Here is a 23,006-nt window from a genome sequence, read left to right on the forward strand (position 1 = left end):
AGTACGTGCATAGAATAATAGATGCACTTCGTATGTTTCAGCTACGAAACTGTGTGAGCTTTAAGCATTCTTTGATATGCAAATTGTGATGGCGTCTGCTGGTGAAAGATGCGATCCAAAGCCACATACAACTAGATCTTCATTCCATTCAATACATACTAGCAATAGTTGAACCCTCAAGCTACGTCCATTTCGCGTAAATGTCACGAAATTCCACGACCCCGAGATGTTTGGGTGTTTCTTGTCCCGAAAATCACACATTGGAATGTAAACTGTAGACACATGTAATCTCAATCTTTTTAGTCTTAAAATCAGTGTCTTGTAAAACCGCCTGAGTCACTAGTAAACCTGTCAAATCTCGAAACTCCAAGAAAACCAACAGTCCCACAGAGACCTAAGGACAAGATGGACTTGCGAACCTCATTCAACAATCTGATGACTGGCCAGGGCTACGACGATGACGATGATGACGGCTACAAGATACTTGACGATGCAGATCCAGAAGCAGAAGAATACGAAGAGAGCTTACAATACGACGAAGACGGAGTTCCAGCTCCAGAAGACGATAATTCTTATGGCCATGCATCCTTTGATGAAGACGGAGAAGACTATCACGATGGAGAAGACGACCTGCAGGGTGGTGATCAGCTAATCTTTGAAGAAGACGAACCTGATGACAGAGATGATCTTATTCCTCAAGATGTTGGGTATGTGAATCAAGTTATTTACTTTTATAGTATGTTGACCGTGTCCATTCTATTTCTTAGAGCTTCTATGAATGCTGCTGTACGTGACAGTGGTCTTGAGAGGGGTGCCGATGATGTTATTTTTGAAGACGATCAAGAAGCTATGAAGGAATACGATCAACTCTTGGACGAAGACGCTACTCGAGACAATAGAAGGGTACAGCATCACTGTTTTCTTCATGTGTTTGCTCACGAACTGCCAACTGCAAAAACAAGTCATGGCTGGTATCTAATATTTCTTTGCTACTTAGGAGCGTCGTCGTCGTATCCGTGAGTCCAATTTGAGTGACGAACAAAGGGCCTTGGTAGGGCGAGCCAATATGGCTTATGCTACGAACAACCTCGACGAAGCATTACAAATCTTGCACGAGGTCATTCGTGGAGCTCCAAGTGCTAAAGGTCCTTGGATTACTCTGGCCGCTGTGCTAGAAGCGAAGGGAGAAACTGAAAAGGCCATTCAGACAAACTTGATTGCTGCTCATTTGGGTGGAACGGATGCCAACTTGTGGAAGAAGATTGCAGTCGATTCCAGGTATAGCACATATTCTTCTAGAGTCACCGATAGTCTGTTTTTGCTCATCTTGCATTTTTGGTGGTTTGTAGACAAATTGGTAATCTTGATCAAGCCATTTATTGTATCAACAAGGCAGTCAGGCTAGACAAGGAGGACCTGAATGCTCAGTGGGATAGAGCTGTCTTACTAATTGAACGTGGTCTCTATTCCAAGGTACGACCTATTTAGTGGCGAGAAATTCATGGAACGTGTCATCAACACTCACACATTTTGTTTTTAGGCCATCGCTGGCTTCCGTGCTATTCTCAACATATCTCCACACAATCCTCAAGTAATTCGCGAATTAGGTAAACTCCTGGCCCGTGTCAATCAACCCAGAGAAGCAATCAACTTGTACGAAGATTTATACGAACTTGATAAAATGAATCCCTTGGAACCCGTGGACGAGGACGACGAAGACGACGAATTGGACTTGGGAGCTCGCGTTGTAGTACCATGTCGTATGAGATATGCAGACATCAACACTTTGGCTGGCTTGTATATCAGAACAGCACAATACGACCGTTGTATCAATACGATTCGGCAATGTGTACGACGATTACAAGGTCGTGCTCGTGATACTCATTGGGATTTCAGGCCTGATGATCAAGAGTTTTACGAAACAGCTATGATGCCTGAAAATCAACGAATGCCTATGGAGCTTCGAACTCAGCTTGGTATATGTCGTCTCATGTTGGATCAAGTTGATATTGCTGTAGTAAGGAACCTGTATTCGCCTCTTTTCGCGTCATGGCTCTGACCTGTTTTGCAACGAACAAAGGATCATTTCAGCAAACTCTATCAGCCCCACGTGGTTCCAAACCATATAGACCTAATGATGCAGGTTGCTGAAGCCTTCATCAAAAAAGGTCTGTTTGAGAACGCATTGGCGACGTTTGAAGTCCTTCGTTCGTCTCGTGAGGTAAACTTGTATACGGGTCTCTATGACTATATCATTAGTGAATAATGCACATAATGTGTACACGTTAAACTTACTCGGTACCTGTTCAATTAGCATGATGCAGACGTTTCATGTCGTGTCGCCTTTTGCCATTTCCAGCTAAAAAATTATTCACTCGCGGAGCAATGGTATCGACATGGTAACGTTAAATATTGGTCAAAGATTCAAGCATCATATGATTCTCGGTCTTAAAATATTTCGTTTGCAGTACTCGCTTTAAAGCCCGATCTACTTCAAGCCAAGAAAGAATTACGACAACTTTACACAGCCATGGGAGAGGAAGAGAAGGCTTTTGAATTGGGTGAAGAAAGTATGTAGTCATAGTCATGAATATGGTTTGCTTTGTGAAAGGATTTCAACCTGCTAATGTACACCTTTTCTCAACAATGAACTAGTTGAGGCAGCCGCACCTGGAGAAAGGGACAGGAAACCACCCGCTGATCCTAATCAACCATCAAAGACCAAAATCAACGCAGCTGCAAAAGCCAAGAAGCGAGCTGAAGAGCAGGAACGAGAACGAATCTTGTCTGCTGAGAATATAACCTTATATCGATCTGCGATGGAGGCATATCGGGAGGTTGAGGACCCTGGATCACGAGTAAGTCATAAGTGGATGTCTGTTCTCATATGGATATGCATTTTCGGACTGGCCCAAATTTTCTTGCAACTTGGGCAGGTTCGATTTATTCGAGAGGCCAAAAAATTGTTGTCAAAATTCACTTCCGCCAAGGCCTTTTATGTAAGTACATGGTCTCGTGGGGTTTAGAGTAGCGCGCTGTCGGAAAGATCCGTCGTCCATTACGTATATGTAGCACCTAACATTTTTTTGTCACCCCTCATTAGGGTGACAAACATCGAAGGGCTCCTGGATTCAAGACAAGAGGCAAACCGCAACATTCAGAAGATGACTCATGGCTCGGATTGACCATTGAGCAATGGTATCAGATGTTCATTAGGGTGGGTTTCATATACGTTGACTACACTACCTGTTGTGTGATTTCTTTTTGCTAATAGTCATACTATGTATTAGTTGTCCCATTTACTCAATGTTGTCGGCGAATCAGCAGAATCTCAGCAGGTGTTGAAGACTTGTCTTTCTGCCAATGTCTTTCATCATGATGAAGTCAGAAGTGCTAAACTTCACATCCATATGATGAGTAAGTGTTGCCTTCGGGCAATCCACAACATAATCCTTTTTATTTTTCGTCCAACTCAAATGTTCATGAGCTGCTTTTATTGGTCGCTAACTAGATGCTGCACTCGTCAATGATAACATTGGGATGGCTGCTGAACATGCACGATGGTTTATTTCATATCGACCTTTTGTGAATGATACTTATCAGCTCTTTTCTGCTGCATTGTCAATTGGGTAAGCAAAGTACTTGTCGCTACAGAATAGCATATACGCGTATCAACAGATGGCCTTTTTGCTGCGGCGGATCTCTTCAAATTTTCATCTGACATCTATTTCCTTCCTTGATGTTAGAACTCCCGAAGCTCTCCATATCTATACACAGGCCAACACCATAAAACTTCTTGGTCGACAACTGAAGAGTTTCGAAAAATTGATAAGACAAGGCAAAAAGCATGAATTTGACATCAACATTATGATGTTGGTCTTGTATGGACATGTATCGAATTGTGCTCGAAACTTTGATCAAGCTATATGGTATTTCCGCCGAGCACTCCAACAAGTACCTGAAGATCCCTTTGTGCACTTGTCCTTGGGTATTGCATTTTTGCACAAAGGGCACCAGAGGAAGACTGAAGAGAAACACAAGGTTTTTTCTTGGGTGAGTTATTGGGCTGTAAGAAGTTGCGTTTTGGGTGTCATGTGTCGTGACAAAAACGAGATTTGACGAAATGAATGGATTTGGTTGGTACAGTACCAAATGTCTCTCACAATCTGCTCTCGTTTCATAACACTTATAGTTTTTTCTTTTCTTTCTTGTAGGCATTCACGTGTATATTCAAGTACTATGAATTATCAGAACAATCAGCAGAAGCAGCATACAATGTCGCTCGAGCACTTCATCAATGTGGATTGCGAGAGTTGGCGTTAGATTATTACAACCATGTCTTGTCTGCACCCGCAGAATTAGGAGTAAGTACTTTTAGGGCTGTGAGGATGATAATGCTATATTGCTACTATGGATTAGCCCACCATCCGATACTGCATCATGTGCTAGCTTGTTTTTCTCATCGCCTTTTTTTTCAATCTAGAAACAGAACTTGAAGCGAGAAGCAGCATATAATGTACACTTGCTGTTGATGGAAAGGGGAGATTCAAAGGAGGCATTCAACGTGTTGAGAGAATACATTCAGATAGCGTAGAGAAAGAGAAGGATGAAAGAGGTCGAAGGAGGATGTATGACGTGAGGGTGTGTCTGGAGAGGGGAGGATAAGTTAAAGATAGTGTGTTCCTAATTTGTACAATCTTTTTGCAAAAATCACTTTAAATAGCAGGCAAAACAGCGAGCTGCAGAAACTTTGGAATGTTTGAAGACGCATGCTTCGTTGTCTGCTCAACATCGTAAGCCAACTTTGAACTACGGGTTTCATAATGTCGAAGCATTTCCCAAGATTGTGCGACAAAATGCGAAAATTGCTTTATTTATGATGAACCAAATCGTTATGACCAGAATCTATGTTGAGCCACAACTTTAGGAATGGATGTTGATTCCTTGTTTGTAGCAATGTATCCTCGGTATGTAGCACTAGCATACCGTGCTAGTAAAAAAACAAGAGAAGAGAGTCAACGAGAAAGTAGCGGATGCAGCCTTGCCACGCACAAGAGTGCCATCTCCCATCCCCGAGTACACTTCTCGCACACACAATCGTCGTAACCCTTAACTTACCAACATCTCTTTCAGTCTTGGGTATAGGTACCAAAGAAGGAGCAATGAAATATTTCGAAGGGTGCCTAGCAGCATGCAGCGACACCTTGTCTAGATACACGCATGTTATCTTGCCACCCAGCGACTCGACACTTTCTATAGCTTGTTTGGATGCTCGGGATACTTGGATGTTGATTTTAGATGTGAGAGTTTCTGCTCCCTGTTGAAGAGAGAAGCTGTGTGAGTTGTTTTGAGTGCTACTAGATTAGCCGTTTCGCCGTCTTGTGAGGTGATGACCAACAAAACAGTAACTTGGAACTTGAGTAACTTACATTAGCTAACAAGACAACACCATCCTTCATGCCACCAATGAGTCTGGATTGATACAGTTCCTTGATGGTGATTTGGGAAGTTGGGTCGATGCGACCAGTATCAATCCAGTGTTGTAGCTTGTCGAGATGTAAGTGAACCAGCTGTTCACGGTTGCTGTATTGCGAATGGGGCGTGAGCTGAGTGTTGGATAATTGGAAGACGTGCAAATGACGGAGTAGTATGCAGAAAGTACAACATCCATCGTGTATACAGTATATATCATCGATCACTCACGTTGGTCTCCTTCCGAATTTAGGGAGAGCCTTGACGATACCAGTCTGGCCGCCCTCGTAGCCTCTGTGAGGTAGAGCACGGGGAGCACGAGCGTGCCAACCTTTATGGCCACGACCAGAAGTTTTGCCTCTTCCTGAACCCTCACCACGACCGAGTCTGTTTTTCTATAGAGTGTTGAGTGTGAGAATATCGGCAGTGTGAATATGAATGCTGATGCGTGATGTAATCAATCAGATTTGATATGGTTGTTGTCTGACGTGTATGCGACGAGCTCTCTCAAGCTTGACCAAATGTTGCAATGTTTGATTCAACCCAACACAGTACAATACATTATATGACTTACTCTTGTCCTTGCGCCGTGATTGTCGAATACATTAGTAGCATGCAGGTATGGACTGGTGAATGGTGCGTTACTGCTGCTAGTAGATGCCATCCTCATATTCACATTTGGTTTAAACAAGACTGACTGTTGACAGCGAGCCATCAGACACGACATATGACGCGTCGACAGGTTCATCCGTCGTATACGATCCTATCCTATAAGGTGGTGTATTGTCTTGCTTATAGCTCAACGTCTAGTTTCTGCCCGACTTATTGAAAACAGAAAATCAAGTAGACGACAAAGATCTAAAACAATTCAAGCAAAGAAATGTCTGGTCGACAAGGTACGGAATATATTATGGCCGATCTCGCACTCTTCTCATGCTTACTAACTCACTTATTCAAACAAACAACTTAAAAAAAGGTGGAAAACTCAAGGTGCGTAATAGCATGATAATCAGGTCTCTATCCTTGCTCATGTACCACATATCTAACATCATATTCATGACACTCACTTAGCCCTTAAAAGCTGCCAAGAAGGATGCCAGCGAGTTGGACGAGGTATACATTTACAACCATTCATTGAAATCAATCACCGTGACAGACTACCATCACATTGACGACACTACTACATACTCATTCATATAATCACGTAGACCGACATTGAATTTCAGAAAAAGCAGAGGGAAGAACAGGCTGCTCTTAAAGCAATGAAGGAAAAGGCTTCACAAAAGGTACGATCCGGTGTGATGAGTGTCTCCTTTCTTTCGCCGATGATCGATTACACAGATGGAATTGCTTGTATTTAATCATTCTATCCATAGGGTCCTTTGGTCGGCGGTGGCATAAAAAAGTCTGGAAAGAAGTGAAGTTGCTGTTATACACACCAGCACACTTCTTGTTAGGCACTCCCACACACATACACACTCTCCAATACACTCATCACGTAAACCTCCCTTGTCTCTCTATTTGCATCTCTCCTTGTTATAACAACCTTGTTACCGAAATTACTTGACAGAATATAGATATATATTTGTTCTTGTTTACATATTCGCTTTACATTACTGTTATAAACGTTTTATAAACGTTGTTGTTTACTCTCAACCGTCTACATTCATTCCAGTCACTTGTGGTAATCCATGCTCGATACAGTATATTCACACATTGAGGGTTTCTTCTAGCTGTGTAGTGTACATTGCAAAGGTGCAAATTGTGTCAAAAATAGGCTGTGGCAACAGAACGATAGCAGAAAAATGTGTGTCTTGTGACAACCAGCATTATTCTTACGTCGACTAGGTAACAATTCACCCAACTAGCCCCACACGGTGGACATTCCCTACATTTCAAGCCAAATAGATGAATTAGATAACAGGTGCCAAGATGATAGAAGGCAAAGGCAGATGCTAGTATGAAGAACAAACATTGCGAGAAAAAATGTATGGCAAACATTTCATGCATACTCAAACCAAGTTGATCAGGAAGAATGTGACTATTGAACCGAGGGTCAGAGTCAACTAAGTACATGTCAATGCATCTACTGCTTGTCCTCGTTAGCTGCCTGTAGTGCTAATTTAGATGCAACCACATCCTCATGTATGGAAGAATGTGGTGAGAACGAAAAACAATGTGAGTTTGTACTGTTGATTCAGCGACGCCAACAAAAGGTCAAGTGCTATTGAACTAGATTCAGAGAAACGACATTATCTTTTGAGACCGACTTCACCATTACGGAGCTTTAGCGTTTCGAAGCCCTGATCCAACTCTGATGGTCAGTTTGCGAGCATTCACCTAAGGATCTAGCTCTCAAATCAGAATTCATTGAACATCGACGATCACCATCAGAGAATCTTACACAAACGACCAGTCCTATTAAAGTCGATAATCATTTTTGATACATCGGGATCCTCTTCCTTGTCTGATGTAGCATTGCATCTGTTATTCCATATCTTGATCTTGGTAACTAGTAGAAGAGGGACCACAGTCAGTAAGTCTGTTGATGAGATGAAGATAGAACCCACACAATCTCTCTTCCTCTTCTCCCAACATTAAACAAACACACCACCAACATACAAACTCACCCACAACGACGCCCTGGTCAAACTCCACTGCTCGTCATAAGCATCTTTTCCATCAGAGTAAAGACCCTTGCCTCCCCAATCTTGACAGAAAATATATATGTATTGTTCTTGCTTGCTTACATGCTTAGCTACAATATTGCTACGTGTTGCTGCTGTTCTTTCAACGATCTACATTCATTCCAGTCAATTGTGTCAATTGATCTTGATACACTGTAGTCACCCGTTGAAGGTTTCTGCTTCGAGCTATAGTGTGTGTGAGTGAATTGAGTCAGAAATGTTGGTTGATTGACGTGGAGAAGCGGAAAAGACATTGCCGAACTCCAAACCCAGTGATCAAAAGCTTTACCGAGAGTAGGTAACAATTCACGCAACAAGTCACGCTTTGACATTCCCTAATTTTCAAAAAACGGTCTTGGTTTCTGATATTATACCCGAAAAACGCATATAAAATCAATAAATCAATACCAGTATCATGGGCTCCCAAGTAGATGCTCTCTGACCAGGAAGAGCAAGACTATAACAGAAATCGTCAGCGTTGACCATACACGCCACCAAAATAACATATTAGTGAACAGCACAATACTCACACTTCCGGTGGTCCAATCAAATCATCACACAATTCACCAACTTTAGCAGTGGCACCTTCATCTCCCAGCTTACGTACATATTGATGTAACCAATGCTTGTATTCTTTGGCTGACTGCAGTGCTAATGCAGATGCAACCATATCCTATGGTGACCAGTAAAGTCTTTTAGAATTCACCCAGGAAGCAGATCACTTAATGGACCCAAAAATGAAAGAACCGACGCCATAAAATACCTCAAGGTGAGACACAGCAGACACTCGTTGTCTTGCAGCACGGACACTGGCGCCTTCTTTACGAATCTCTGCTAGTCGAGCCAATATTCCTGCTACTCCTTGCACATTACCATCTTGTGCTCTACCCATCTTTTGCCACACCTTCATACCAAGATTATAGGCATACGAATTCGAATCTGAGGTTGTGATGGTTGGTATTCCTGATGGTTGTATCGTTGCACTCACGACACTCGCAAATGTTGCTGTGTTTGTTGATGTGGTTAGGTTTGGTGCTGTTGAAGCTGTTGCTGTTGATGATGTAGCGGTTGGCTTGGATGTTCGTAAAAGTTGAGCAACACTTTCTCGTGATAATATAGATTGCTGGTCTGGGATATTCCTACATAATTTTGAGAAATGAGGAGCTGAGTAAAGAGGGCAAAAACCTGGAAGTGTATTCCAGCTATACGCACCAAACATGTACATTAGCTGCCGAAGTCAAACACATCAGGTAAGGTCCACAGAAATCCATGAATACAGCAGGACCTTCTAAAGATATACAAGGAAGCCATCTAATTCGAGACGACAGAAAATGAGTTCATAACTGATTGGGGGAGGGGGTTGGTTCAAATCCAGTCCTTCCAAATTGTCTCGAATTCGATTAAAATCCAATAGGATGAACCATCATGAGCAAATTTACTCTACCTTCGACCAGCATGAGTATAAATATATAACGATCCATCAGCACAAGACGCCGCAAAGAACTTCTCACTACCTCCCAACATGGTAACAACCGATGAAAGAGTGTCTTGCCATAAAGATACTTCACCTCGTGAGCAAGTGACTTTACTTGATCCTAAAGTAACGATGATGGCGTTTACAACATGGAATTTAAGCAAAGTCAAGAAAGGAAATGGGCAACAAAAAACAACAAGGCCTTGAAGGGATACCTGCACGAATATCATTCACACTCTCCAATACACAAACATCATCTCCATCATTCCGAGATGGTTCACCAATCTTGGCTAAAATACGTTCTTTTGGAGCTGGTATTCCGAGAATAGGGACATTTGTAGCATCCATGACCGAAGGTAATACATACTGTACGTGTTCCTATTTACAAATCAAAATGAGAACAAAAAGAACCCTATTGCCACATGAGAAACGCCATCTTACTTTGGCAACTTTCTTGGCTGCACTATCTTCTGCTCCTGAACTTCTCTTCTTGCTACCAGCAACAGGTATACCACCATCAGAAATAATCGTTATCATGGCGTCTGTGCGCGTTGGTGAAGCAGCTGCTGATCGATTCTCCTAAATCAAACGAAAAACGTGAGACCTATGTCAGCCAATGAGAACATTTGCATTTTCACAACTTACAGGTGCTGCAGTGGCTGGTGTCATATCAACATCATCGTCTGCATTTCGAGCACTAGTGGCAAAAAAAAGATGAGAAATGACGTACTAACCTCCGCAGGTAGAGTAATATAATCACCTTCCCAGAAAAACTGGCTGTACCCTCTTTTTACCAGCAATAACAGTGACATGCTGCTGTTGCTTAGTCTGAGCAGCACTCAATTCCTTTTCAGCAGGAGTCAGCATGCGAGGAAAGACAAATGAAGGCGATTTCAGCATTGGTGCAGGCACCGAAGATGATGAAGCTGCTGCTCCTTCTTTTGCTGGAGATGCACCAGCTGATGACGGTGCAGCATTCATCAACTTGCTTAATCTTTCAGATGATTGCTCCTTGTCGGCAATAGCATTTTCTTGCTCTAGCTCCAATTGACGTGCTGATTCGACTATGGTTGTCTTTTTTCGATTGTATCCGTATCTTGTGAGTGCACTGTCCTGTAGTAAAAAGCACAAAAAATCAGTGAAGTAGGAGGACAGCCCATGTCAAACGACTTACAATCTCTACTTGAGGTACCGGTGTACCAAGTTCATCTTCAGCAAATGCCAAAACGGTGACTGTTCCATCCATGGAGCAAGCATACAATGTGAATCCGTCAAGTGACCTATTTAGAAAGGAACTCCTTTGAGCAAAAAAAAGATAAAAGACGTCTTGCAGAATGGATTCTTCACCATGACAGATCAACAATGGCTTGTGTAGCAGCTTCACACGTTGCTACTGCAGATCTAGGACGAGCAGTCCACCAAACGGAAATATTTGTATCTTGTCCTCCTACAGCACATACTCCAGATGCAACTTTTGGACTGTTTGGATCACTGGCGTTACTTGATACTTGGAAGAGGACTGGGTTAAATGCCTAAAAGCACATGTGAAAAAAACTGTTAAATATACAAGCGGTATAGAGAGTCCCTCCAAACCTCCAAGCAATACGTACAGCAACTTCAACGGGAAGGTGATGTCCGACCAGATTAATATCTGCCTTCCAACCATCTCGAGTAATAACCGGAGCTACAGAGACAGCACAATTTTCTCCATTGGCTGTTACAATCATGCTGCCATCTGGTGACCAACTACAAAAAATTTTAAATCAATGTAAAAAGCCGTGTTTTGCTTTCCGCAGCCACCTTCTCTTTTTACGTACCTCAGTCGACGAAATAGAGTATTTGATGCAGCATGTTCATAAGGTGCTGTGATTTCAGTTTCGACCTGCCAATCTGATGTCCTCCATATTCTTGTGGTTTTGTCATCAGACTAGAAAAAAATAGGAATTATACCATTAATCTCACCAAGGTGAAGAGTATTATTACCTGTGTTCCCAGATACTTGCCCACAGGATCCCATGTCACACCTTTGACGAATCCTGTAAATCCATCCAATTTCTTGACTTTTTCTAATAGAAACAACACGGTATGTGAGCTCTCCTGATTTAGGCGAGACATTGTCAGGGCGTCGTTTTACCAAAGGTTTGACCATCCCATATTATAACTGTACTGTCCAAACCACATGATGCAAGATATGAATTATCAGGAGCCCAAGCCATGTCCTGTACATCTATTTTGACAGCAGGATTAGCAAGCAGCAAAAAAACAGACACCATCAGCATGTCAATACCCGAAACATGGCCAACGAGTCTCCTATGAACCCGCCAAGCTTCCACGCTGACTTCTCCTTCAGTAGATCCGAAAGCTAATCCAGTCATAGCAGTTGGTGATCTAGAAATTTCCAAAGAAGCATCTGAGTCTTGACTAGAGTCCGACTGCGATTCGTTTCGTAGCCATGGTTCAACTTCAGGTTTGCATCGCTGGGGGGCATTTACATACCGGTCCAGTTCCCAAATGAGAATCTTTTGATCGTCAGATCCTGAAGCCAAGAATCGACCGTCACCGTTGGAGAATCGCACACAAACGACCGGACCTGTTTGATTTGATACGTCAGATATCATGAGTATGTTTGAATATGACGAGAATGATGCAAAGTAGACCAGTATGGTATCCTAATGTGGACAATAACTTTGGTACTTCGGGATCATCTTCCTTGTCTTGATGTAATATTGGATCAGTATTCCATATCTTGATCTTGGTATCTAGATGCAATAAAAAGGAGTATCAGTCAAAACATCATGTAATTTCATAATAACTTGTATTATTCATGATTACCGATGCTTCCAGTCGCAAGTTTGGTGCCAGCTGGATTTACATGGCAGCTATATATAGCTTGTCGTTTGCCCTTCTCATTAGCATGCGCTACCCATGGAGGCGTCGTAATGGACGGCATTGTACTTGCTATGTCCTCTTCTACGTCTTCTCTGTCGTTGATGAAGCGACTGTAGTCAGATCTAGGTTTTGAAGTTCTGAAGGCGAAAGCCGTCAGTATTGAACCCTAGCTTCCTTAAACAAAAGGACTCAGTATTCGTATTCCAATTTTTATACTACACGTAATAACTCGGGATTCCGCGTCGCTGCTCCACTCTCATCGTCTCTGAGCTTCTTGTTTTGCTTAGATTAACGACAAGTTGATCAACTTCAACACGGCTTGTGAACGAACCAGTGCATATTGGAATAGAGATTCATCTTATTATATTACATTGAAAAGCAGTATGTCCACATTGTTGATCATAGGCCAAAGTGGGATTGCAAAACACGACACCATTCCCACAATTGACGTTAAAGCGAGCTAATATCGGATGAAGATCAAGTGAGATGGTGTACATAGATCAACAATTAATAGCTAGACTTAAGATCTCCACTCAACAACCAACACCACCTAAATCACCAGCAACTTCCGGAATGGTTACATATCACTGAACTGAAGGGTTGCGAAAATACTAGGATGAACTCGATCCTCTGGCTCAAAGATAGCTTCCAATTCAGCCGACTCCACCTCCATGGGCATAAAGACTTTGTTTTGGCAAACCAAAAGGTAAACCCAGCTGACTGCCCAGATGCTCGCCAACAACCGAGCAGCCCAGAGTCACCAATTCGGCCCTCTTGTGAGTCTCACCCTCCACATTGTATTCCACCACCACCATATACACCTTAACCTGATACCAGATCCGTGGGAGTCGAGGAAGATGTGTGCCAGATTCGGCCACACCTGTCTTTACCGTTTCTCTCCGGCCCCTCAACGCACGATAGATCTGAATCCATCCTTCTAGGGCACATCATACCTTGTTTGGCTTGCGCAAGATAAGCTGCCAGGCTTGAAATGCCGTTCTCCTTGCTGCATCGTCACCAAACTCAAATATGCATCGCGTTATGAGGACCTTCTCACGACATTGTTTAAATTGGTCTGCCCCTTTTCTTCAACCTCTTCCCTCAAATTCTCAGTCGCCCATAATTCCTGACATCAATCCCAACAATTCAATAACGGAGTGGGGAAAGGAGAGACACTCAGGAGTGGGCCGAGCTGTATGACTTTTACGTGGAGACGATTAAATTGAATATCCAAACCTCGCGTTGATGATTCGACGCAAACTGCGTTACAAGCGACAAGGGTGTTTAAAGAGGGAAGTCTGCTATTCAACCCAAATTATAATCAAAGTTTCTCTACTGCCATGTACTCTTTTTGTCGATTTGAGCTCTCGATCACCTCTTTCACTGTCTTAAACTCAGTCGAACCTGACGGACTTTGCCACGGTTGCAACCGATTAACCAGGAGCTGGATTTGATCACACCTCCAATTGTAGTGTAAATATATTATGCATCCCAATGTTCTGGCCGTCTGGCATTCAATCAATGAGCGAAGACACGAAGATAGAAGCGAAAGGCACCCCTACGTAGACGAGGAGACAAAACATCACCAAACATGATGTGACGAAACGATTTATTCGTCAAATATATTTTGGTCTCTAAAATGTACGTCTTGTTAGGAGAACGCTCAGACGAACAGTTTTCGTAAAACGAAACGAGATCCGATGTATTTTTCGGTATAGAAGAGAAAAGCGTATCTACAATGCAAAATTATTCCTTTCTTCCTTGACACCTTAAGCATCCTCTATTTCTCACTAATGCGGTCAACATAAGCCTTTGCAGAAGCCTTGACATGCTCGACATCGGAGGCAGTTCCATGAGTCTTTTCAAACTGAAGGTATCGTTTATAAAAGTATTTGATCTTCTTTGATGACACCTTGAGTTGAATCACTCGTTCGAATAATCGCCTAGAGTGTTAAAAAAGAACGGTATTGGTAAATGCGACCAGAAAGGCAGAGTGGCGGGAGGCAATACAAGTTCATACCGTATAATAGCAACATCTCCAACACGTATCTCCATATCCAAAAACACAGACCATAAATCAACACGTTTAGGATAGTTGGTAACAATTCCTTCGAATATAGTGCGACCGCGTTCGGGTTCTCCGTGTTTGAATTCCATTTGAGCAAACTTGGATATGGTTTTGATGTCTACGTTATGATAAGATTGAGAGAAAACACTTTGGATGTGAGTACGGTGCAGAAAAAAAATGAACGAAACTGCATACGTTTATGTTTGGGAAGACTCAACAGACTACGTTGCAGCAATCGTCTGGCATCTTCAGCACGTCCATTCTTTAAATAGAATAATCCAGCGGATGTCCAGCACTTGGAGCTCTCCTTGAACCTTTTCAAGATGGTGGTATATAGTTCTTCGGTAAGCTAATGGAAATTGGGGTAGAGAAAAGCTGGTGAGTATGGAGAAAAAGACGATGTAGTATTGCATTCAGACCAGAACTTACATCATTCTTATCACTCCTCTCATAAATCCTAACCATCTGCAAATACATGGTCTTTGGATCATTTACAGTGGCAGCCCTGTCAAAGACCCTGACCAAACTCTCCTGACTACCAAACTTGTTTTCTAGATTAAGATATGCAACCCAAACATTCATCTTTTCTTGCTCTTCTCTGAAATTAATCACTTTGAGAGCCCGTTCAGCAATCTGTCTAGCCTTCTCAATCTCGGCTAGTTGCAAGACAAAGGCCATGTACTGGATCCATAATACGGATGCGTTTGGTGTGCCGAGTAGGAGTCTTTCATAGTCATCGACGGATTCAGGTTGTCGATCGACATCCATTAAGAGCTTTTCTTGTTTCGAGATGGCTTCTTCTCGTTCTTTTAGATCTCGGGTTTTCTTTTTAGATGCCTTTTTACTGGATGACGATAATATATCCTCGTCCTCGTCGTCACTGTTGGCATCAGCTGACACTATTGGTTTACTCTGATTTGCTCCCTGACGACCATATTCATTTGTAGGCATCAGCCAACTAAATGAGGTATCTATTTCCAACTCGCCAATATTGGAAAGCTGAGCGGCGAGAGGATTGGATTTATTGGATGGAGCAGAATCCTCCTCTTCCTCTTTCGCATCATCGTCGACTTCCGAGTCCTCTTCACCATCGTCCATTTCAGCATCACTATCTCCATCCTCTTGAGCTTCATCAACCTCTTCGTCATCATCAATGGCTGGCTGCTCCTCTTCATCGTCCGATTCATACACTTGTTCGACAAGAGTTTCGTCGTCATCGTCGACTTCACTCATATCGTCAGCGTCAAAGTAGGAGGGTTTCAGACCAAGAGATAATCGTTTCTTGGGCTCGTCTACTTCTAATACGATGACCTTGACTGCGTCTCCTACACTATATAAGGTTCCGACTTCTTTTATGGGTGTGTCAGAGACCTAACAACACGAAATGGAGTGGTTAATACTCGTCGTTGCCGGGGGTTTTTTTTGGCTCAAATAGAATTAATAAGTACAAACCTGAGAAATATGGCAAAGACCACTCAATCGTCCATCTCCAAGCGACACAAAAATACCATATGGCTTAATAGCCTTGACTGTGCCACGTAGTTTTTGACCTTTAACAAGATCAGACAATGACAAAGCTTTAGCAGGAGCAGTGCCATCTACAATACTTGCTTTCAATGTCATTTCAATTTGACCAGTAGCACTGTTGACACTAGAAAAGGACAGGAAAAACAAAATATAAGTTGTTTGAGGACGAAACAAAAACGGGCGATTTAAAGCCTGTATTCACCTGAGGATGCGACCTTTGACTAACTGACCAATACTATACAATGCCTTCCAATCTTTAACAAAGGCATCAGACAAGCCACTAATCTTGACTCTTGCCACCAACTTATGACTGATGGCAACAAAGCATCCATTTTCACTGATGTTCTTTATAAATCCTGAAACGACAGTATCTTGTTTTATATCGTCAATGGATTGGACTTCGACATTATAGTCTTCATCCTGTTCAGGTACCACCGCAAGTCGAGAAGGACGCAACGACAAATCCAATCGACGTTGAGCAGCATCGATATCAATAACACAGCATCTCACAATCTGTCCAACCTTGTATGCTTTCAAAGTCTTGCGAGAATATGTATCAGCTATATCAGTCAGATACACTCGTCCCACTATATTTTGGCCCAGTTGGATTTGATATCCTGTAGCAGGCGAGATTTGTCCGATACGACCAGTAACTACTTGACCTGGTTTCATAGTGGCAACGTCTAGAGGAGATTCTACAGCACGAATAGACAGGTCGAGAGAATTCTTGCCAATGTCTTTACGTAATACACGGCATTTCACTGCCATTCCGACTGAGAAGTGCAATGCTGGTTTCTCGATCACGGATACATTATCGGATAATTCTAGAGGTGCTATGCGACCCATGATGCTTGGACTTATAAGTACGTAAACACCACCGTCGCTTACAGTTTTGACAAATCCAGTCACGACGGATCCTACCGGAATAGAATCTGATGTAGGCATCACATCAACATCAACCTTCTCACTGACATTATCTACCAGAGAGGGTCTGAGCGATAATTCAATGACGGTCTTGATACCATTGACTCTATGCGTAACTGGCAAGAATCGATGTGTTTTGGCATCATGATATCCAACAACACGAGTCTGCACTATTTGGCCAAGGTGGTACTTCTTGAATGGTCTTTTGGGATCATCAAGTTGGGCAATCTCATCTGCCAATTCAGTTATATGAATCCGACCAAATAGGTTAGCTCCAAGCGTCACATTCATTTGAGCGTCCTTTATAGCTTTGATTTTGCCGGCTACCCTAACTCCTACACTGAAATCATCCAGCGAGGTTTTGGTTGCATCTATGGGTTCTTTTAAAATACGATCTCCTAGCTGGCCTTTAGATGATTTTGTAGTGGTTGGGTTCTCTTGTTGCTTTTGAGGAGGTGCGACTAGTAATAGACGACGTGATGCGAATTGAGTTGATTCGAGGTTTCCAACTTGTCCTATGGATACTTTGAGTGTTTGACCCACTCTATGCTTATCAAATATGGAGGTCATTGTTGCACTGTGGGTCTTTGTTGCCACAAATCCAATCACATGCTTCATGACTGTAACTATTAGATAGTTTTCTTTGACCATCTCTATTTTTGCCTCTAATAGTCGTTGCTTCTCAAATGCTTGGATCAACTAGAAGAGTGAGGAAAAAGGTAAGAAAGGGGCGAGCGGATGAGTACAAATGCTCTCAAGCTTTACCATATCAGACTCATCCTCTTCAGCCAAACCAGTCAACGTCATATCCGCAATATTCTTAGCAGGATCGAAATCCAACACAGTTCCAGTGACCTCTTCACCAACCTTCAAGACTCGTTTATCAGCATTCTCAAACGTCAATACTCCAGATACTCCATCAGCTAAATCTACAGTATATCCAAACGGCAATTTTTGCTTTATGTAGCCTTTTACGAGACCACCAATACGGATTGACGGTAGATTATCACAAGCTTCAAAGCTCCTCATGGCTAAAACATCCATTTCTTCGAAGAGGGATCGGAGGTAGACGAGCTCGTATTCTTTGATTTGAGCATGGGATTGGATTTGTGATGATTTGGTACTGACAGTTAATCTATTGTTGGCTGTATCAACGTCCGTGACGAGTGTGAGGAGTGATTTGCCTACCCTCACGTGTTGAGATATGTCTGATACGTATTGATCGGAGAGATTCTATAAGAATTGATCGAAAAGTGATGTGAGCAAGAAGGATATTCATGCCGCCCATTTAAATTTGTCTTTTTTTTGGCGCCTGCGAGACATGAAAAGAAACCAGAAACTTACATGAATACGAGCAACACCATACAATCCACCCAAGAAATGAATATAGCAAGCATTGGATTGCAAACTCTTGACAAATCCAGGTAAAAGATTTCCAGAATTAACATTCTCCACACTCGATAAACTGCCAGCTGAAGCAGCTTGTCTGGCAGCATGAATCAGTAACGGCTTACGGGTCACGTAAACACGTCCTCGAGATGCATCAACAGACAGGACTACCAATTCAGGCATTTGCATTCCAGATTTGAGAATGGCGAATAATGGAGTTTCGTTTGATTCGAAGTCGGTGATGTGAGACTTAGTCAGGATGCCGTGAAGGGATGATGGAGACAGTTCGATGATGGCTTCTGATGATTCGACGCTTAATACGGTTCCAGAGACGATCTAGGTCAAACAAATGACAATAGATGACGAGAATTAAAAAAACCATACATGAGGATGGCCCATTTGACTTGATCAACGACCGTCCACTTGCCTGTCCTACCGATACCAAATTCACATCCATAGGTCTGTCTGGTCGTAAGATAGCTGATGGCTATACAGAAAGGGAAAGTGCGTGAGCATTGTCATGGTCCACCGCCGGTAACTTTCTTCATTCATGCAAATCGTACCTTGAGGGTAACCCTCATCTTTTCTTCCTGCTGATTAACAGTCAACACACGACATCTTACCACTTGTCCCATAGTGAAATGGTCTGCAGCACGATTCGAGAAGGCATCACTATACAACATCGGATTGTAAGATAGCTATTAAAAAATACCTCTAAGGAGGACTAGTACCTCAATTCTGAGATGGGAGCCAAAGCCTTGACATCATTATAAAAAGATACAATACAACCAAAATCCTTGACGGCAGTAATAACACCATCAGCCAATGTTCCGGGCAATACATTATACGATTCGATGATCGGGAGGGTTGAATTGAGTAGAGACTTTTTATGTGTCAGGGTCAACTTTTTGGCCTTGGGGTTGACTGTTAAGACCTGTTCGAAAATAGAAATCAACAAAAAAGTGACATTGGCAAAGAAACAAGCTCGATTTTACCCTGCACTTCACAGCACCATCAATCTTGAACTTGAGTTCAGGATGACTCAATGCTACATCCGATAAGTGACTCCTTGGACAGAGTCCTCGAATCGTGTCTGTAAGACCAACAATCATTCCATATGACTCGAGTTTCAATACTCGTCCCTGCAAATAAATGCATTAGTGAAAAGAATTGGCCTCTAACTGCTTAGGGATTCGACAAAAGCTGCGTACCTTGACAATCATACCAGGCTTCAAATCTTCATGTCGATAAAAGGTCTGTGCTAAAACAGTTGGTTGCAGAGACACTTGAATCAACCCATCACAGAAATCCATTCCAATAACTCTTGCACGATGTTGAGTCTTTGCACGGAATTTCTTATCAATCTTTTCGACGAATGTGTCGGATAATCGTGATAACTATGTGTTGAAGTAGAAATCAGCCAAAAACACCCAATAATGGGATCGTAGTGTCTCAACTCACATGACAATAAGCTCCTTCAACACCAGGACAATCGAGCAAGATTCCGACGTCTTGGTCAACTCGAGTGACAGTCATTTCTTCAACGATGGTTCCAATATCGAGGCTAGCGGGAGATTCAGGTCTTGTCCATGATACCAAGGTAGGTCGTAACGTCAAGCCTACTCGTTTACGTTCATAGTCGACGAACAAGATACGTGCTCGAACCTAGACAGGTACCAAAGTTCGGTTCAGTCTCGTCATGCTTCTCATATTTTCCATTATTGGTAGTCACCTTTTGATCAACCTTGAAAAACTTGTGCAAATCGTCTTCCAAAGATACCAAACGTTTGCCTGTATGGAACATATCTACTGTACCCTCAAATATTCCAAAGAATGAGAGTACAAGCCCATTCATGGTAACATTTCTGACTTTCGCTGATACGAGTAATCCAGGTACCAGAGATTCCAGCAGCATTGTCTCTGCCATCTTGATTTGCGATGATGGTACGATTGATGCTTCGAGGGTGACTGAAGCCACACGCCGTGCTTCATTTGTAGTGAGGACGCTGCTGTATACCAGATCCCCTGCCTTCAGAGCGTCTAATTGCAACAGGTTGTTTGATGCGTTAGGTTAAGTCAGGTCACTGCTTTCTCTTAAAAACACATACCGTGTCCTCCTAGATGCTTGTTATTCAGGAATCCAGTTACTCCTTCAATTCCAAAAGACAGTGCGTATCCATGGTCTTCTTGCGATGTGACGGTAGCACTCAAGGTCTACAAATAAAAACGTATGAGTATCGGTGTTTATGACGGTTAAGTTTTTTCTCCTACGTTAAATGTAGCTTACCATTCCTTCACGAATATCCGAAGGAGATACTCTGGCATTGACACGTTCAGGCATCAATGACAATTCAATCCTTCTTCTTCCTTTAGGATGCTCTTTACTTGGTTCTGTAGTTTCTAATGCTACAATACAGCATGGCATGAGCTGGCCGACCACAAACATGGTGCTGAGTTTGGGTATCTGAGGAAGAAAGAAAAGGCGAGGTTGAATTGTCAGTGGATAAATATCAGTTGTTGCAGAATATTTTTGCGCTTCCCATACCAAATCAGCGTCATTCTCTTCATCATCTCCAACGGCAGCCGCACTCTCTACAGCAGCAGTGACGACTTTGGATATCTCGGTAATAGAGACAAAGCCAGTCAGTTGGTCAGGCAATGACAACACAAGATCCAAATCATTGATTTCTCTTATGACACCTAACAAGCACATGTTGACATTCAATCGTTTGAATGTCAAGACATCTGTGGATTTAGGCTTGTCTTCGGAAGGGACGGCGGATTTAGCCTTTTTTGCAGCTCGAGCATCATCGACCAGTTGCTGTTTACTGCGTTTTTTAGAATTTGTGTTGGCCGAGTTTGCAGAAGCAGATTGCTAAATGAAAAATAGAGGCGGTCAATATGTGTATAAGCATGCATGTAAAAGATTGATTAACTCTTCTCAAGGCTTTCACTATAAACCAAACAGCGATCGTATACACATACATCAAACAAAACATCTTTTGATGCTCTATCAGCAACTTCACGGAATTCCAGAGCAGATAAAGGCAATGCGCCACCTCGTGGAAAGTCCTCGACGACAGATTGAGCGATCGGCAGTGGAGCTTGAGCTGGAACTGGCGGAACTGCCTTCTTTTTTTTATAGCTTTTGGTTGGCGATGTTGACGATGCTGCTGTTGGTGTGGTAGATACAGAGGTAGGAGCTTCCTCTTCGATTTTGCGCTTCCTTGGAGGCATTAGTGACTCTATGTAGCTTGACTACTGGGTACTACTCCTGTTCAAGCAAAAAAGTTGTTGATCTGGCTTAAAAAAAAGTGTTCAAAAAAAAGTCGCAAATCACGCAAACGATAACTTGGTCTTTGGAACTTGAAATAACTGTTATTGCAGCTTGAAACTGATTTTACTACATTGCTTTGCATTACGAAACGTGACAATCACGAAACTGAGATCATTTGTAGAATTCAGCAGTACTTATAAGCTTCACATCGATTCACATCAACAGACTACCAGCTACTGAAACGAGTATCACTAGAAGCACAATTGAGCAGTGACTTATGAAAATTTTACTAGCACACGAAAAGGCAGGTAACACATCAGCTGCTGGTGCAAGTGGGGTTCGACTTAGTACCAAAAACCCAGCAGTGGTGGATGTGCCAGGCAGAGGGAATCCTTGACACAATTGACCCCATAGCCCTGCGTTAACGCAAAATGTTTGTTAAATTCGTCAGTGTATGATAGCACACCTCGTACCTGCGTTAATATATGGGTCTGTGTTGTCGACGACAACTTTTGACGAATGGCGGTTTGGTGTAAGCAAGCAACAAAGAAGAAAGCCAAATAACCCGAAAACTTCAAAATCGGAGCTAACATGATAGCATACCTCGTACGATATATGGGCCTGTGATGACGGTTGGCGGCACCCAGATGTATGACTTGACCGAAGCTGGAAGAGTTGCAGCTAGGGCATATGTAGCGTCACGAGCAGATGCAAGTTTGTAGTAAATACTGACGTTGTAGGCAGGGAAGGAGGGGTCTGTAGCATCCGAGTAACTCCAGATTATAGGACAAGCTTGTCCAATAAAGCACAACGAACTAATAATAAAAGTATGTAGTATTAGTAATTGTATCATAGTTGATCATCAATGGGGCGATGGATCATCACGAGTTTCAATGCAACATCATCAGGTTCAGTGCATTTGTGCTCTTCCAAATGGTGGTGACTGCCAGGTCATTTTCACTACACATTGCGACAAGGAGCAAAGAGTTGAAGCGGGATACTTACGATGAGTTAGGCTGCAATACAATGACATTTCCCATATTAGTTCCGATGGTACACGAGACAATGGCAGGAGTTGGAGTCGATGTTGCTGAAGCAATTGGTGTTGATGCAGATGATGAATTGCTGCTCGTTTTAGTAGACTGAGAACTGACGGACATTATCATTATCATGCAGCAGGATATAATCATCAGCAGACTCTTGATAGCTTCCATTGTTTAGTCTGCAGATGATGAATATAGGGATTGTTTGACTTTCTCCTTGACAAACGACGACGATGGAGTAGTGAAAGCGACTTGG

General features: G+C 42.5%; 4 protein-coding genes across 4 annotated transcripts; 1 reads left to right on the forward strand and 3 right to left on the reverse strand.

Moving 5' to 3' along the window:
* Positions 1 to 405: 405 nt before the first annotated feature.
* SmJEL517_g00634 (uncharacterized protein) lies at positions 406 to 4,594 on the forward strand (the record flags this gene model as incomplete). The annotated part of the gene is made up of 16 exons (XM_031166563.1): positions 406 to 707; positions 768 to 903; positions 998 to 1,278; positions 1,350 to 1,473; positions 1,541 to 2,017; positions 2,081 to 2,221; positions 2,315 to 2,399; positions 2,469 to 2,570; positions 2,656 to 2,858; positions 2,937 to 2,999; positions 3,104 to 3,217; positions 3,291 to 3,417; positions 3,512 to 3,629; positions 3,747 to 4,041; positions 4,215 to 4,364; positions 4,484 to 4,594. 16 exons carry the CDS (start codon positions 406 to 408, stop codon positions 4,592 to 4,594), a joined length of 2,829 nt encoding a protein of 942 aa, XP_031027516.1.
* Positions 4,595 to 4,892: 298 nt separating this feature from the next.
* On the reverse strand, positions 4,893 to 6,136 carry SmJEL517_g00635 (uncharacterized protein; the record flags this gene model as incomplete). The annotated part of the gene is made up of 5 exons (XM_031166564.1): positions 4,893 to 4,990; positions 5,119 to 5,317; positions 5,430 to 5,583; positions 5,704 to 5,867; positions 6,047 to 6,136. 5 exons carry the CDS (start codon positions 6,134 to 6,136, stop codon positions 4,893 to 4,895), a joined length of 705 nt encoding a protein of 234 aa, XP_031027517.1.
* A 1,676-nt stretch (positions 6,137 to 7,812) lies between these two features.
* SmJEL517_g00636 (uncharacterized protein) lies at positions 7,813 to 12,583 on the reverse strand (the record flags this gene model as incomplete). Its single annotated transcript, XM_031166565.1, has 21 exons — positions 7,813 to 7,820; positions 7,877 to 7,984; positions 8,449 to 8,494; positions 8,568 to 8,616; positions 8,690 to 8,832; positions 8,923 to 9,298; positions 9,372 to 9,470; positions 9,604 to 9,754; positions 9,849 to 10,011; positions 10,075 to 10,212; positions 10,279 to 10,330; positions 10,394 to 10,746; positions 10,808 to 10,913; positions 10,981 to 11,165; positions 11,244 to 11,379; positions 11,451 to 11,560; positions 11,617 to 11,699; positions 11,768 to 11,860; positions 11,921 to 12,223; positions 12,291 to 12,392; positions 12,466 to 12,583. The coding sequence occupies 21 exons, from the start codon at positions 12,581 to 12,583 to the stop codon at positions 7,813 to 7,815; spliced, it is 2,922 nt and encodes a 973-aa protein (XP_031027518.1).
* A 1,719-nt stretch (positions 12,584 to 14,302) lies between these two features.
* Positions 14,303 to 21,667, reverse strand: SmJEL517_g00637 (uncharacterized protein; the record flags this gene model as incomplete). The annotated part of the gene is made up of 19 exons (XM_031166566.1): positions 14,303 to 14,465; positions 14,543 to 14,708; positions 14,786 to 14,939; positions 15,020 to 15,961; positions 16,043 to 16,241; positions 16,320 to 17,740; positions 17,807 to 18,274; positions 18,386 to 18,766; positions 18,867 to 18,917; positions 18,994 to 19,102; positions 19,162 to 19,364; positions 19,426 to 19,572; positions 19,642 to 19,827; positions 19,892 to 20,095; positions 20,163 to 20,470; positions 20,539 to 20,644; positions 20,718 to 20,894; positions 20,976 to 21,305; positions 21,416 to 21,667. 19 exons carry the CDS (start codon positions 21,665 to 21,667, stop codon positions 14,303 to 14,305), a joined length of 5,967 nt encoding a protein of 1,988 aa, XP_031027519.1.
* Positions 21,668 to 23,006: the final 1,339 nt, after the last annotated feature.

The sequence above is a fragment of the Synchytrium microbalum genome (assembly GCF_006535985.1).
Source record: "Synchytrium microbalum strain JEL517 chromosome Unknown SmJEL517_scf0002, whole genome shotgun sequence".
NCBI lineage: Eukaryota > Fungi > Chytridiomycota > Chytridiomycetes > Synchytriales > Synchytriaceae > Synchytrium > Synchytrium microbalum.